Source organism: Adelges cooleyi, unplaced genomic scaffold (genome assembly GCF_023614345.1).
Source record: "Adelges cooleyi isolate 19-005CV unplaced genomic scaffold, UGA_ACOO_1.1 ACOO_flye_CR_arks_rails_tigmint_CR_PRNA_446, whole genome shotgun sequence".
In the NCBI taxonomy this organism is placed as follows: Eukaryota; Metazoa; Arthropoda; class Insecta; order Hemiptera; family Adelgidae; genus Adelges; species Adelges cooleyi.
Genome location: NW_026096129.1, coordinates 305739 through 322380, shown reverse-complemented (window position 1 = coordinate 322380; position 16642 = coordinate 305739). Strand labels below are relative to the sequence as shown.

The 16642-nt window shown below is 29.7% G+C and overlaps 2 protein-coding genes across 2 annotated transcripts; one reads left to right on the top strand and one right to left on the bottom strand.

Moving 5' to 3' along the window:
• Nucleotides 1-1730: 1730 nt before the first annotated feature.
• Nucleotides 1731-3543, top strand: LOC126842098 (uncharacterized). The gene is made up of 2 exons (XM_050578978.1): nucleotides 1731-1849; nucleotides 1931-3543. The coding sequence occupies exon 2, from the start codon at nucleotides 1957-1959 to the stop codon at nucleotides 3358-3360; it is 1404 nt and encodes a 467-aa protein (XP_050434935.1). The 5' UTR covers nucleotides 1731-1849; nucleotides 1931-1956; the 3' UTR covers nucleotides 3361-3543.
• A 7760-nt stretch (nucleotides 3544-11303) lies between these two features.
• On the bottom strand, nucleotides 11304-13311 carry LOC126842113 (uncharacterized). Its single transcript, XM_050579004.1, has 2 exons — nucleotides 12339-13311; nucleotides 11304-11409 (listed from the first exon to the last, which is right to left on the bottom strand). The coding sequence occupies exons 1-2, from the start codon at nucleotides 13186-13188 to the stop codon at nucleotides 11375-11377; spliced, it is 885 nt and encodes a 294-aa protein (XP_050434961.1). The 5' UTR covers nucleotides 13189-13311; the 3' UTR covers nucleotides 11304-11374.
• Nucleotides 13312-16642: the final 3331 nt, after the last annotated feature.

The following is a 16642-nucleotide window of genomic DNA, read 5'->3' as shown; positions in this document are numbered from 1 at the left end:
ATTCTGACCGGTGAGTCTTTGGTGATTTTTAATACCAGTCGAGAAGCGCCATAAAGATATATTCATGTTCAACAAAACATTAATCAAAACGACCGAGCGGAAAATGGGACAGAAATGTATACTTCAGAAAAAATATTTACCTCAAGATTTATGTATTTTCTCGACAAACTGCCAAAATAATGTTGTTCAAGCAGACCGAATGGTATGCTGAGAAAAATGTATGGACAATTATTATGTAGACGTTTCGGACCACGCCAGACATTTGTTGATAATAAATGAGTCCAATCATACAAATAAATTTACAGTCTATTATAAAATCTTGATTTCTTGCCATTTTAAATGAGATAATATTTTTAAACAAATCTAACTACTTACGTTTCGCGAGTGTCTAAATAATATATTATCATAATAAATGCAACTAGACAGAATTTCCAGAACATTTCATGAGAACTTGTAGCTTGTACTTGATTCGTGTTATATATGTATATATATTAAATAAATATTGACAAATAAAATGGATAGTTCAAATTTAATGTAGGTTTAGAACATATAGATATACACTAGTTATATCTATATCTACTTATCTAGTTCATTTCCAGTATAATGATTGTGTCCTCGGTCACGGGTTGACTATGCACTCTGGTTTCCCGACAGTGTACTCTGTTGTTCACAAAAAAAATGACCACTTTTATAATATGAGTTCTTAAAAAGTATCGCAACGGGTGTACAACGTGATCATTCTCACCAAGACACAAATTCTAACTGAAAAAATTAGAAGTCAGTAGTTTTTTTTTTAGTCATTTTACCTAATAAAATTATATTGCACAGTATTATTGTTCATATTTATCTGTTTAAACCACGACTCGGAATTTTGGTAGGTAATTAGTCATTCATACCACCTTTATGTCATATTTATATTTCCAAGTCACATTTTATGATGATTAATTATTTTTCTATATCATTATTACTATTTTGGTAGGCAGTTAAAACGAAGTCTACAAACAATTATTTAACGGCGTAAAAAGTGAGATAATTAAAAAAAAAATTAATCAAATGCAAATGCAATTTCCATTCTAGACAAACCAGCTGATGCTATGTGCTAAATAATTTTGGCATGTTTAGAAAAGATTCAAATCGTTTGTATGCAAAAATAACTTCCAATTACGGATAAAGTAAATGACAAAATTAATATTTTAATTGCTTTATTTTTTATGCATTATAACTATTTTTTATTGTGCACATTAAATATTCTACGTGCACTAGTAACGTTATATGTTTAATAATCATCATCATATCTAAAATAAAATCTTGAATAAAACTGTGTATGTAAAACTTGTATAAAAAGAGGATAATTATTTTTTAGAGAAAAAAATTAATACATTTTCTTACTAAAATAGTGATTCATATAGGTGTTGAAGAATTACATGGCTTTTTATATTATTATAAGGAATCTTATAATAATATTATTCGCACTCCACCTCCCGTGGACTATTGGCTATAAAAGTAAATAAAAGAAAACTTCGAAAAATTCTTATATCTTCTAAGCAATAAATTGAACAAGATAAGATGTACATGATAGCCCTTAAACAAGGGTACACTAACCAAACACCCTGTACATACGATATTTCAAAGTATTAATAATTCGTAAGCGAACCGCATGACTTCGTATGTAAATAGGAGCGTTATGTAAGCCAACGACTGCATTTTTATAAAAACAAATAGGTGCGTCGCACCGCGCGACTGTCTACTTAAATAAGAAGCTTTATGTAAAAAACAACAACATTTCAGTGCAAAATAAAACGATACGTTGCACATAAGTGCATTGAAAGGTACATCTATAAGTCCGCAAGTAAGTAAAATCTACGCGATCTTCTTTTATCGTCGATCGTTATTGTTTATTAACACCAATGTATTTGACAATGTTTCACAGGTTAAACTACTGTACGAGGTGACACAATGGCAGTGTTGAAATGGTGGCATGTAATGTTATTTTTGTGTATAACGCAATTTCTCTACGGGTCGTACTGTGACGACGAGGAAGAAATCGACAATTGTATAGCAGACGTATTGCGCTTACAGGCTATGGTTACCGGTTACGACCACCACGAATACGACCGTCAAAGTTTGGAAAAGAAGTCGCTCGACGATTTGCAGCAAATAATAGCCCACTTGTATGACGAACTGGAATGCGGATATTTTTTCAGCGCTCAGTTGCATTTGAACTTGACGGGCAGTGCGGTTTTCTACACCGGCGATACCGGCGTTCTCACGTCGAAGACGGTTGGGGATTTTTCGTTCTACGAAGAGGCGACCATGATGATCGATTCGTTGTTGGATCCGAAAGACGGTCGGGTAAACGATCTATGGATACTTTTCGTATACGCCCGTCAAATAAGAGTTTTCTTCGCGCAATACGTCAACGGCGGCGGTGGTGCGTTGAATTATAAAATTATCAACGAAAACCAACATATGCACGATTACGTGCTATCCGTAATAGACGGACGCGTTGCGGAAGGGTGCGCGTTCGAAAACTATTTCAACATGAAATTCGAAAAGCACTTGTCAATTGCAGACGAACGTCCGTCTTTTGTTCGGACAAAAGAAACGGCTCGCGTGATTGACACGATTCGACGGAACAAACACTTACTGAACGAAAACTTCAAAAGCAACTGGGCCAACCAATCGTTGCAGTTCTCGAGGTCCGAATCGTTTGCGTACGGCTTGTTGCTCTTCCGCGACGAGCAGACATTCAAATTGTTTCTCGACGAATTCTTGGCCGCGAAGTCCGAACGCATCGACGTACGGTTTCCGGATTTCGCCGCCGGACTTACAATAAAATCGTTCGGAGAGTACCTGCATCGGATAATCGACATGTTAAAAATAATAATGTTGCAAATAACATTGTCGTATGTGTCTCGACTTGCTGAAATTGCTGATTCCGGCGACGTTTTAGTGCACGCGCAGAACTTCGACGATGAGGTCTTAGTCATGTTTATTGTTCTAATGGTGTTGAACGACGACACGGAATTTAAAAGCATCTACGAGAACTACGTGTACTGTTACATAACACTGTTGACGTACGCGAAAGTTTTCGACGAACAGCGTTTTCGACAATGCAAGTCGGAACTTAACAAATCCATTGATTATTTGACTTGGGATATTAGAAGAGACTATAATTTACCTACGAAAATCATATCGGCCGTGACCGATAGTGACAAATCATTAAGCGACATTCTTGAAGTGGGCAAACGTTTTGTCGATAAGATCAAAAACGATATTGGAGAACATTCTATCAGGTTGGTGCAATCGTTTTTGAAAATGATCAACGAAAAATACACATCAGTTCTACCGCGTCGCTAGGCTCTAACTGCAAGGCGTTCCAGAAAGGTTTCTTTTATTAAAACTTATAACATGTATTATTATACAATCAAAAAAATAATTGTTCGTGTCACAATCAAGGTACATTTGAATTATTTATATTGCACATATATTTTTTTATTTCGGTTAAGTTAGGTTAGGTTGAATATGAAAATGAATACAAATAAATTTATGATTAATAAAATATAACGTTCTTTTAAATATATATTAGCCCAGGAACTGTAGGTTAAGCGTCACAAAAAAAAACACTAATGGATTTTCTCGTCAAAAAAACTAGACAAATGTGACAACACGACGATTTTTCGATAAATCGATTATTTATTTATTAAAAGTATAATTTCGTTCATACACGATTAGCCAAGTCCTAAACTGACTTAAACAGAAAAAAATCTGTATTGCAACACCGTTACATATATTTAATAAAGTTCCATGACATCAAATATGAAGACTATGAGTTTCTAGGTTCCTATATGTATTAAAAATCTGTAGAAGAATATCAGTTATCTATTGTCATAATACTTTTTATCCTTAAAATTGGGAAAACCCCGCTTAAAAGATCTTCCTGGGTATCAGTCCTTATTCTGTGTAACCTTAGTAAAGTATCGACTTTTTTATCTGGAAACATAATTTTTAAATCCATAAATTTGTAAGCAAAAAATGTTTGATTTTTATTTTTTATCAATCGTTTGTTATAACTTTATAAATATTTGAATTTAAGATCAACACATGTCGAAAACTATAAAACCATTAAATCGTCGTATAAGATATGATTACACTTAAGCTTTATGTCTAAAACTAAAAAAAACAATCTAAATACGTCCTACAATTGTTGGCTTTATACAACTTTTATAGTAAAAAAAAAGCTATAACAGTAGAGTCGAACAGTGGTAACGGAGAGATCACAGGTCTACAGGAATTATTATAACTGAATGTAATAAAATCACTTTAAAATAAACGCTTCGATGCGAATATGTGGGTAGTATGTATAAACCACACACAGCAACCCCTAAAAAAAACCCTAAAACTTTGCATGAAAAAGCGAATGAAAGAAAAAAATTCCAACCCTTCTAGGAGAAATGGTGTACAATAATTGTTTAGGTTGTCAACGTTTGAAGGTAGTACCATGTCTTAATAAAATTCTATACAAATGTGCAACCACCACCTCTGCACAATAAGTTCTGCAGTCGAGAAAACGAAGTGCAAATAGTTGACCCGTGATGGAGAAACAATACTGCAACCACCGTAGGACGTTATAACAACGGAAAGATACGAGCGACCCATTCAGTATTGATGCGGTAACCGAACAGTGACTTTCCGCTCTTTTTCCAAAACACCATTGCAAATTGGAAATTAAATAGGTAAGTGGATATATCTATAAGTATATTCTAAGCCCACGTTTGATTTAAACTATCTATTTTATTTTTCACTATACATGTATTTAATGTATAACACTAATAAAATAAAATATTCAACTCACGTGGAAGATTCCTGGAATTTATCTAGTTGTAAATATTGAGATACCTACTAATACATTAATCAGACAGTCAAAACCCGTAAGTAAGTTTGATTTATATAAACATTTTATATCAAATTAAAAGAGCAAGAAATAATGATTTTATTATTGACGATTGTAAATTCAATGGCGTCAGAAATTAAAGCCCAAAATAGATGAAGTCATCAAGGCTACATCGCCGTCCGAGGTAAGTAGAACTGTTAAACATGTTCAAACCTTGTATAAGTTTTACTTTATAAAAATCAATTTGCTCAATTGTATTGACAATGTCTGTAAGAGAACCGTGACTTTTAAGTATAAACCTTCTAGAGATGCACATTACTTTTTTTCACGAAACATTAGCCCAAAAATGGAAATGAAACAGGTACATATGGTCTTTACACATTATTTATTAGACTTTAAAAGTAAAACCTCCAAGTCTTAACTAAGTTATCATCGATATGAGCGAATGCACTCGAATAACACAAACAGAATTTATTTAGGCAACTGTATACAGCCAAGTTTAATTGACTTATTTCGCCCGTCGTTTAAGGTAGGTAAAAGTATTTGATAACAAGCGAAGAAACAAGAAGTACATTTTATTAAGCCACAAATAATAAGTGTTTTGTTTTTTTTTTTAATGTTTACCTAATATTTTAATATATTGACAAGAAAACAACAATAATTTCTTGGAGCAAAAGGTGGAAAGATTATTTTTAAAAAAAACTAAGCAAATTCAAATGCAATTTCCGTTCTAGACAAACGAGCTGATGTTATTTCCTACTTCATTTGATCTTGTTTAGGAAAGGACCAATTTCTTTGTATGCAAAAATAACATTATTACTTAAAATTTATAAATATATATATAGGGCGGCCACAGGGTGGCCCACGAAGATTTTACAAATAAAATAACTTTTGTTCTAGTGAATATTTTTGAGATTTTTTTTTTTTTAATAATTTATATTCATTTGCGCTATAAGCACCGGGGTTTTTATTGCACTTACCTGTTTTACTTTTTTAATAGTTTTTTTATTTTTTTTCAAGATAGCCATTTTGTTCAAAATAATTTTTAAAAAAGAATTGGCGAAAAAAAATTGGATTTTTATTCATCCGTTCAAAAGTTATATTCATTTGAAAGTGAGGATGACTGACGACGGGAGGTGGAGTGTGGTAGGTAACGCGCGCTGATAAAAATAAATCTACGTGGTTTACTCTACTAACTTTGATCTAACTTTGATATAGAACATTTAAATAATGTTCTTAAATTTTTTTCTTGTTTGGAATATCTTTGGTAACCATTTGGTATTTGTGTTGGTTATCAGTGTAAATATGTTTTCCCATTATTTCATTATGAAAGGATGGAACTTATAACCAACAACGGGTACCGCGGACTACGCAGAGTCTAATGATTGATATTATTGTTATCAATACCGTTTTATTAAATTTTTAATTTCTATTTAAACAAATTACATTATTAAACTTTAGCTTCGGTGCGGAGCTGAGAAGGTATTGTTTTTTATTTTTGTGTCTGGGACACCATATCTTGTAAACCGCTTTACCGATTTCTTCGTGTAGCAATTCTATAGATCAGAATTCATACCTGAAAAGTACTTTATTAGGCCAAACATTTTAAAAAGTCACCTCTTCTCCATCAAAATCGAGAAAAACACCAAAAAAATTTACAAATTTTTCAACTTAAAATTACAATGCTCTATGACTTTTTTAAAAATAGTCGAAAATGTTCCAAATTTATGTGAATTGTTTTTCAAACATAGCACTATAGATAAACATTAACAAATCAAAAAAATATCATAAACGCTTTCCCTCAGAAGGGATACAATTTTTTCTTTATTTCACTTTATTTCAAGCAAAACTTTGGAGATTTAGATCTGAAAATTAGACCGAAGATAGATATAAAATGGAACTATAACATATACAATTTTCTCAAAAATCTGTAGTCAAATTTTTTTTTAATTTAGGAAAAACCCCAAAAAGAGGGTAAATTTACACTTTGGCCGTAGTCAGTTTCTAGGTTGCTATGTGTGAGTGAATCAACAGTCAACGGGTAATGAAAATATTTTCACTATATTGTTAATTACGATATATAGGTAACTATGACAGTACATTTTTATAGACAGACGATCAACCCTTATCGTATCCACCCTGCACAAGACTAAATATTACATTTTAAGTACATTATTGCTGATCCCACGATATCTTCTAAATCGTTTTAACTGGTTTGAACATACTATCCACAGATTCACATCAAAGCGTTTGTTTAAAATTCTGCCATGGAACAAGCTAGAATGGTGAGTTGAAAAACATTCCTTTTACTAATTACAATATAGTTTACAAAAAAAAAATTATTTGGTACCTATAAACACCCCATTACATATTCAAATATATTTAAATTTTGCGTCATAATACATAATGAATGAATGAATAGTAATTGATTACTTAAACTTTACTTAACTTAGTAGTAAATTATAAATTATTATATTTATTTTTTAGAATCAAAACAATGTGAATCGAGTAGGAGTTCCTTGTCAGGAAGCATTTTTACAACCAACTCAGCAACCAAATAGAAAATGGAAATTTCAAGAAAAATAATTTATGCCACCTTGGTAAAATACCTTGGTATTTTTGTTCATTTGTTTATGCAGATATATTAAATTTTTTTATATAGTTCATTATATATATATATATATATATATAATAAAAAAACTGACCGTCAATAAGGAAAAGTTATTAACGTTATAAACCTTGTGCTGGAAAGCAAAATTCAAGAAACTACTAATTTTCAATTCCTAAAATGTGTAGTTACATAACTAAAAAAAATTATGACATTTCTAGATTTTTATATCAATGAAACAAAAATTGTTATACGATGTTCTGATTAAAGCCAAATCCCATACTAGTTTTAATTTGTTTTAACAAGTATAAACATATAAATAAAATATTAAAACATTAAATTCAAATTATTATTAAAAGTACATTCTACAGGTATATTAGTTAATAAGAAAAATTAAAAATTGTATACATTAGTTTAAGAACATGACAATACATTATTTATTTTTAATATTAAATTGTATTTTAAAATCATTATGAGGAAACTGCTTTAGTTTATACATGTAAGTTATTACAACTAAAATAGTTTTTCTAAAATTTGATTGTTCAAATTTACTGTCCAAACAGTCTCGTCTTAAAAATTGTATTTGTACGTGAGCCCTTGGTGATTAAAAAATGACAAAAAAAGTTAGACTTGATGTTGATTAATAATGGAATATCTTAATAAATCATACAAAATGTTACTTACATGTTTTTTTTCATCAACCAATGTTTAAAAAGAAATATTTGATAAAAAATGTACAAACAATAGTCAAGCACCAAGTTATAGTTTAATTTTATATTTCATCACCATATTTCCACAATGCATATAAAATTCAGAATTTGGGTAAGATTAAAAAATATTAATTAACTAAACGCTTGGCATTTGAACTACTATAATAAAAAATTACAATCAAATATAAAATATAATAATATTTTAGTTTATATGAAAAGCTACATATCATCAACGTTCACAAAACATCAAATCTTACTCAAATTTACGTTAAAAAAAAGAGTAATCAACTTTACATATGGAGTGACTTTCAAGTACAAAAACTACTATGTTTTTAACATTTAATAATAGTGCTAAAAATAATTTTTTATGAGTTAAAATTACTCGACACAAAATTTTGAGTTTAATTAACACTGATTATATCCTTCTTCAAAGATTCCAAGTAGAAAGAAACATTAATTATAAGAAATCTTCATCTAAAACAAAATAAGTATAATAATATTATTAACTTACATATTTTAATTCCTTTAAGATACCCAATCTAAAACAATATTACTAGTATTTTTTTTATGTTTTTCGGTTTATATGCCAACTGTGTCTTAAAAATAAAGACAGAATGGTAAAAATACTAGATAATAATTTAATCAGTTTTAAATACTATAGGTTTATGAAATATGTATAAACATTCATACCTATATCTGAAACATAACTGGATAATCATAAACGTCATATTGATCTTGAAAAACCACTTCCTCATAAATTGCACATTAGAATTTCGTTGAATTAACAGTGTTCTTCAAAAAAAAATCTCCTTCTAAAAAAAAAATCTCATTTTATAAATTAAAATTATTGTGATAGATATTTGATAAATTTTACTTACTAACATTCCGGCGATTTGTCGTCAATATCTATGCCTTATTAATTGACATTATCATTACCATCAACAATAATTAGTTATTACTTCCAAATCAGGGTAATATAATATTAGGTATAATGTTTATGGAATATGGATGTAAAATTTTCAAATCTCCAGTAGCTGGGCCATAATATGTCAAATATCAAAAATATATTTTCAAAATGTTCACTATTACTAATAGGAACAAGTTTTTGTTTATGAAATCATTTCATCGTTCATTTTAGATCAATATAAAATTTTGTTACAATTAGGGAATTTATAAACATAATTCATAATTGACAATGTATTAACAAAACGGTACAGGACGTTTTTTCGGGTTCTGAATACACAATACAAGTCACGCACGTTGCCGCCTGCCGGTCGCACGTATTTTTTTTGGGCATGATAATATCACAGATTATATGAAAACAGATTGTTCACTCGGGCCTTTAACAATAGGATTGCTAATAAGGCTCTATGATTGGCCCGCCAAAATCAGTGTGACCGTCTGAAGGGAATTTGTTTTTAAACGTGTTCGCGGGCTTTCGCATTTGTTAAATAATTGAGTTAAACAGAATGTTTCTCTTGTATTTACCAAACATTTTATAAATAATAATAACCATAATGATAATAATAATAATTTAATAATATTATTCTTACAATTACAGTTGTTTTATATTATCTTACACACTATATAGTATGACTTATCCAAGGGCAATAATTTTAATTTCAATAATAAATTACAATTAATAAATAATAATACATTTAATAATAAGGCATTTTAAAATTCCCAATAAGTAAAAATATAATGCATTATAAACAATAAACATAACATATCCATAATTATTAATATACAATTTTAATTATTTCTAACATAGAGAAATATTAAGCTGTCCACCATATGGCATGACAACTGACAGAGCATTAATCAACTATGAATAGTATTGACACGCAGTATTTAATTACATTGTTATTGTAAAAATAATATCAATTCAAAAATAATAAACAAAAAATAATTATAAATAAAATAATACAAATTATTATAAAAAAGTATTAAACAACTAAAAGTATTGCATATTTATATACCTAGTTATACGTGTTTTAATATAACCAATTTTTTATTTACTCTAATTCTATAGGCTACTCAGATAAAAGTCGTGCCTTTAAAAGTATAATTGGAGTACAAAATGCGCATACGCGCCTGCTAATAGGTTAAAATAAATAAAAAATAATGAACATGAAATAATTAGTAAAAATTAATAAATCACAAAGTTCACATAAATAAAATAGTATAATTGTTAGTAAAATAGTATAAAAAACTGAAGTGCCGAATTTTTTTCCGTTTAACATGTTACGGATACATATGAGTTCTAACAACTGACAAATTTTCAACTTAAAGGTCCCAAAATTATGGCTTAAAAACAAAAAAAACTTTTAACCATCCTAGGGGGTGGGAAATGGGAATAATATAAATCCGACACCAGTCCATTTTTGGTCGTTTAAAAAAAATGTTTTGCCAGAACCATTTCCATTATTCTGAAAATGCAAACTGTATACAAGACTTAGATGCTATTTTAAGTATTATGAATGAAAACAAATTTAAATATAAAAATATGTTTTAATAATTTTAATTTTTTTTGGTCACAATAATAATGTCAACCAAAAGATCACCTTGTACAAACTACAGGTGATTCATCTGATGTAAGACATTCGTTTTTTCAGAAAATTAATTCCTTTAAAACTGTTTAAAAAATGTTAGTAATTGATTATTTATTGTTCATCAATCTGTTCATTTGCTATGAAAAAATGTATAAAATATATCATAAATTAAATATAAATTAGTAAATTACAGTCAATTAAAAATTACTAAATAGCCATGAAGTGTTTCTTTTTTTAGAATTCATTCACATTCCGACATAAAATTAATTAATTCCCATTCCTCATTCCTTAAAACTAAATGTAATGCAATCATGATTGCATTCCTCTAAAAAGGAATGAAATCCAATAAATGCATTCTTTCCAACACTGATATATATATATATATCAGTGTTTAATAATGAAATGTCTTTGAGATAATGATAGAGTGTTATCGACGGGGTCAATATTATTACCGATATAACATTTATTATTTTTTTAACATTTAATATGATAAATACACAGATTATATGAAATAATCATATAATTTGTGGTAAATACAAGTTCGATAATTTCGTTCCGGCTGACATGGTCACACTGGTTTCGGCGGAGTGCTTATCAGCACACTTTTTGTTTACATCGAGAGTGAACAATCTGTTTTCATATAATCTGTGATAATATAATATTATAATATGGGAAGGTTAGGTTAGAAAAAAATTTTGTCGTAAGTGTTGTCTACTGATAAGATATGTGAACAACAATTGACCAGACATGTATACGGTGTCGCGGTTTCCGACAGTAGGTAAAAAACCCGCTTCTCCGTATATTATATAAAAAAAAAAATAAGAAATATTACTATTATCTGATTATCGAATTTATCGACGGACGACGGGGTCGATAATATTATTTAATAGTATTTAATAATAATATTATACTACCTTATTGGAAATCCCAAATGAATATGGATCAAAATATCAAATCTTTACAACGTAATAAGTAGAAAACCAATTGATGAAAATTAGAAATTCAAACGCCATTTAAAAAACCAAACTCGATACTTGTTTTACGTATAAGGGTTGGAGATAAAAATATTCTAAATATTAAAAAATGTAGTAAAATATGTACCTAAAAATTAAGGGAAAAAAAATTCTCGAAATATTCATATTTTCCGAGAAAATGAGTGTCTTAAGTTAGTTGGATCACCCTGTATATATATATATATATAAATTATTTTTTCAAAATTATGTAGTCAAACACTAAGTCATTAAGGAGAACCAACAAAAAAAAAAATGGAAAATTTGCACTATGTTAACTGACGAAAAGCATTTTGAGCGAAAAATCATAATATAATAATTATACAAATATTATACGGAAATTATTTAATGTTTTTAAACTGCATATACATTTATAACGTAGATTTTTGTTATTAAATAATACATATGCATTATATATGCAAGCTTCAATTTTATAATTTTTCCAAGTCATTAGTTCAAAAATGTGTATGTTGATTTTGGCCTCAACCGATGCACCCGTAAAATATTATAATTGTCTATTTATAAGCCCATATCGGAGTTGATCCAGTACATTGAATTCGTTACCTGGCCAAGGTCCGGCGCCCGTTTCTCTTTTGAAGTACACATTGGCACGTTCTATGATAGTTTCTAATTCTAGGTTGACTATTCTGATAATCGGTATATCTTCGACGTTCGTATAATTGCCAGCACTCGCCAAGCCCATCATGTTACCATATCGTTGGCTAAACTCCATGCATGAGTCATTGAAGAATTGTTTTCGTTTTTTCAATGATCGTTTCACCCTTAATACATAAATGGCATCTACTATTTGATGCACCGGTACAGGCGATATAAAATAAGTTTTAAACTTGTTGTAAATGAGTTGTATTATAGGATCGATCCTATTTAAGTAAGTATTGACTTCCGTATTTGTCAGATTCTTTATTATTGTGTTTGATATATGAAATAATCTACTCAATATCGAAATACCTTCACTTTCGATCACGTTCATAAGCCGAATAATTGCCTCAACGTAACATTCATTTTTTATACAGTTGTCCATCACTTCTTGCAATGATTGGTTGACGGCACGACAGCAATACGGTTCCCGTATATAGGCCATAAAATTGTCTGCATCTTGTAATGTGGTTGCCAGCGAAATTCCAGTGAAGAAAATACTATGGCTCAGCTGTTCAGTAACCGTAAAAGGCGGTGCCAAACCGTATGGTTTATAATCTATCGCAACTTTCGGGATACTAACACATCTTGTTCGCGGGTTTTCGGGCTGGGGAGTGTAGCACGTGGTGTCTGAAAACTTCAATGGCATAAATACCAACTCGGTTTGTTGCAAATTTCGAATGGTTTCATGTGTGATCATCGTTTGGCAACGGCGAAGACTGCATAGTGCAATCACGAAGATTTGGAACAAAAACATTTTTAAACTTATATTTGTTATTTTTTGAAAAAAATCAAAACGGATGACATCTACGATCAAACGATAATATTGGTTATAATATGAACCCTAATGTTTTTCACAAAACTATAACTGCTCACTACGAAGTATGTTGTATAGACTGAATCGTCGTTGTATAAAACACTTTTTACAGTTACATTAAATTTGTTTCTAACGATAGTAATATTGGTAGAGGGTAGGTTAGATTTTTTAGAAAAACTTGAACAAATAACAAGGCGCCATTGGATAGGTACAACGTTTAATGGTCGTTTCGCGTACTTTACCCTTCCCCGTCCTTCCTAAAGCAAAGAAAACGATTTCTTTTTTGTATTTTTCACCGTAACGTTAATATCCAAGAAACTGCAAAGCCGTATTAAGTTTTTACTATTATTTAAATGTAACAAAAAAAAAATTGATATACGCATGTGTAGATACTGGACTCGATTTTGGTACAGTCTTCCTACGCGGGTTTATACCTTACTTGGTTAGTCTGTACCTTTATGGCTTAAGCTATCTATGTATACAAAAAATCGATAATCAGATAATGTTGACGGCAGGAGGGGGGGGGGTGTGGAATATGGATATTAATTATTATGTAAATTTGAGGATTTTTTCGTACGGCAAAAAATGCTACACACCATAATAGCGAGGAGATGGATTATTTTCATAGCTTTAATAGAAGATAATAAACAGGTAGATCGGATTTCACGTTCATGCGGTATAACGTTTAGAGTTTAAGAAAAAATTCTGTTTGATGCAACTTATAAACGCTTAATTTTCAATTTTTCCTAATGTATAATTTTGAAGCTATGTATGCCTTATATCAAAGGGTATGGGGGGTCAGTGGCAAAAAATGCTCCACACTATAAAAGCGAGAAGATTAAAGAAAATACATAAAATATAATTTTTCAAACGCTGTGTCACGCGTTTATGTAAAATCCCAACGAATTTCAATGCAATTGTAATAAAGGTATTCTTTTAGCTGATGTATGCAACACTTAAGCTAAGGCTTTATTTGTTCAATGTCATGTTTGTAAAGCTGCTGTTATTCGCGCGCTTTTGACAAAAACAATACGGTATAGTTTCAAGTACAAGGTGATTTTGGCTGTACATACTGAAAGGGACTTACTATTACTTTTTATATACAGGGTGATTCTTTTATCACGAACCACTCAATATCTCATAGGGTTTAATAAGAAATTATTACATTTTTACATGATTTTCTTTAGCTCGTTTGTACGGGTATTTTTCAAATCTTGCAAATGAATTTAACCGACTTTTCGATGTCGTATAGGGCTGAAACTTGGCACAGACACTCATCTTAGATGACAATACAATATCCTGTAATCAAATTGGGACTCGGCCATCCAGGTCACCCTACACAGGGTCAAATGTCAGGGTCATTTCACTAAAACTTCATGTTTTTTCAAATCTTTCAAAATTAATTTAGTAATCTATTCAGCAATTATTAAATACCTTTAATAGGACTAAAAACTAAAAAAATAAAATAAATTAAAAAAAACTTTTTTAAAAACAAGCTTTTCCAAAAAAAAAAATAGTAAAAAGTGAACTAAAAGTAAAAATTGATTTTATAACAAGTGTACTCACGTTTTTATTTTAGTCAAAAACTAAAGATGTTTAATATTATTTAAAATTGTAGTAAATTTTCGGTTGTTATCAAAGTAATTGACATTTTATATAAAATATGCTACAATTGATTAAACTGTTCTTGTTATAAAATTATTTTTTACTTTTTAGTTTACTTTTTAATATTTTTTTTTTTTTAGAAGAGCATGTTTTTTCAGATTGTTGTAATATGATCTAAATTTTTCACTATTTTTTTTTTTGTTTTTCACCCCCCTCACAACTTAATTTTTTTGATAGAAACTTTTGAAACTTAAGATTTAAAATCACAATTTGCCTATAATATATATTTTGTCCCAAGACGTATAAATTTGTATTTGTGTATCGTCAGCCGTAGCAGCTGAATCGTAAAAAAAAAAAGAAGACTCACATCCTAAGTATACTTTAACAGCTGTCATCTAAGGCTACCGTTTGTTCGACTGTTTATGACAAATTTCAATATTTTACATAATTATCGATACTTTTAGTAGTTGGCATATTTTAAATAATCAAAATATCAATTGCTAAAGATTGCTCTGTATTTTCGGCAAAATATTTTTTATTTAAAAAGAAAATCAAGCGTATAAGTTTGCATTTAAGTTTAAAAAGTCCACCTTTTTTAGACCCCCAGAAAAAATACTAAACGTTTTCAGCCGTCATTTGGCTACATTCGTTTACTTAGACTACTTTTTGCTCATCGATAATGAAAACAAAATAATATACCGTTGTAAAACATATACCTTACAATAATATACAAGTACGTTCAAATTTTCTAATAAAACCTGTAAGTCTTGTAGTTTTGGTAATTGGAGACACTTCAGTTTGTGTAAAAAAATGTTTTAAAAAAAAATATATATAACAGGCTTTTGCGAGATTCCGTTGATTAGTGGACTTATTGGTTCGTCTTGACCTAAAATGAGGCCCCTAATTTTTTAACATGGATTTGTCATTGGCCTAGGGATCAATTTTGGGAAAATTCGTGCGAACGCTGAACGTTACCGACTATATATCTATATAAGATTATATATATTAGATATCGCGTTTTCAATTGTAATTTTGTGTTTATTGAGTTCGGCTAACGTGTGGGAGCAACTGACGGTGGATTTTTATTCAAATAATTGGTGATCAATTGCATTTTTTTAATTTAATTAGATTAAATTGTTCAAAGAAGGGGTATCATCAACATATTTTTAATGAATCTCCATGGTATAAAGAATGGAATAACGAAAAATAAATATGACATTTTTGGAAACTCTTATTGGAATTCATTATATGTGATTAAAAATTACAGTCTGGCCAATAATATGATATCGCTAGTTTAATGTATCAGTTGAATGACTCCGAAAGATGTTTCACTTCATCCTTGCGTACTGGTTTTTTTTATTAAATTATTTTTTACTGAATTCTTGCCTAAGCGTTTACACGAAAATATATTTCTTCTACTTTAGAAAAAAACTTGTGTGATTCGATGTGCGTTTACGTTTTGCACTGTTTGCATAAATGAAATACAGTGCTCGTTTGTATTAGAAATATTATACAAAGCCAAAAGACTGTGTCCATTTTTTAGATAAAACTTGCATTTTAATAACGGTGTACGACAAATACTCATGGTCTTTAGAACTTCAAGGCCAACATGACTTGTTGACGATTTTTTTAAAGTTATCGTTATAACGTCAATCAAAAGATCCGTAGCCTTTTGAAATATTTAAAAAAAATGAGATTTCTAAAATAACCAAAAAGCATTTGAAAGACTTTAAATCAATTAGTTAGATAAATTGGGTTATGATAATTTTTATATAAATATCCACTGTTG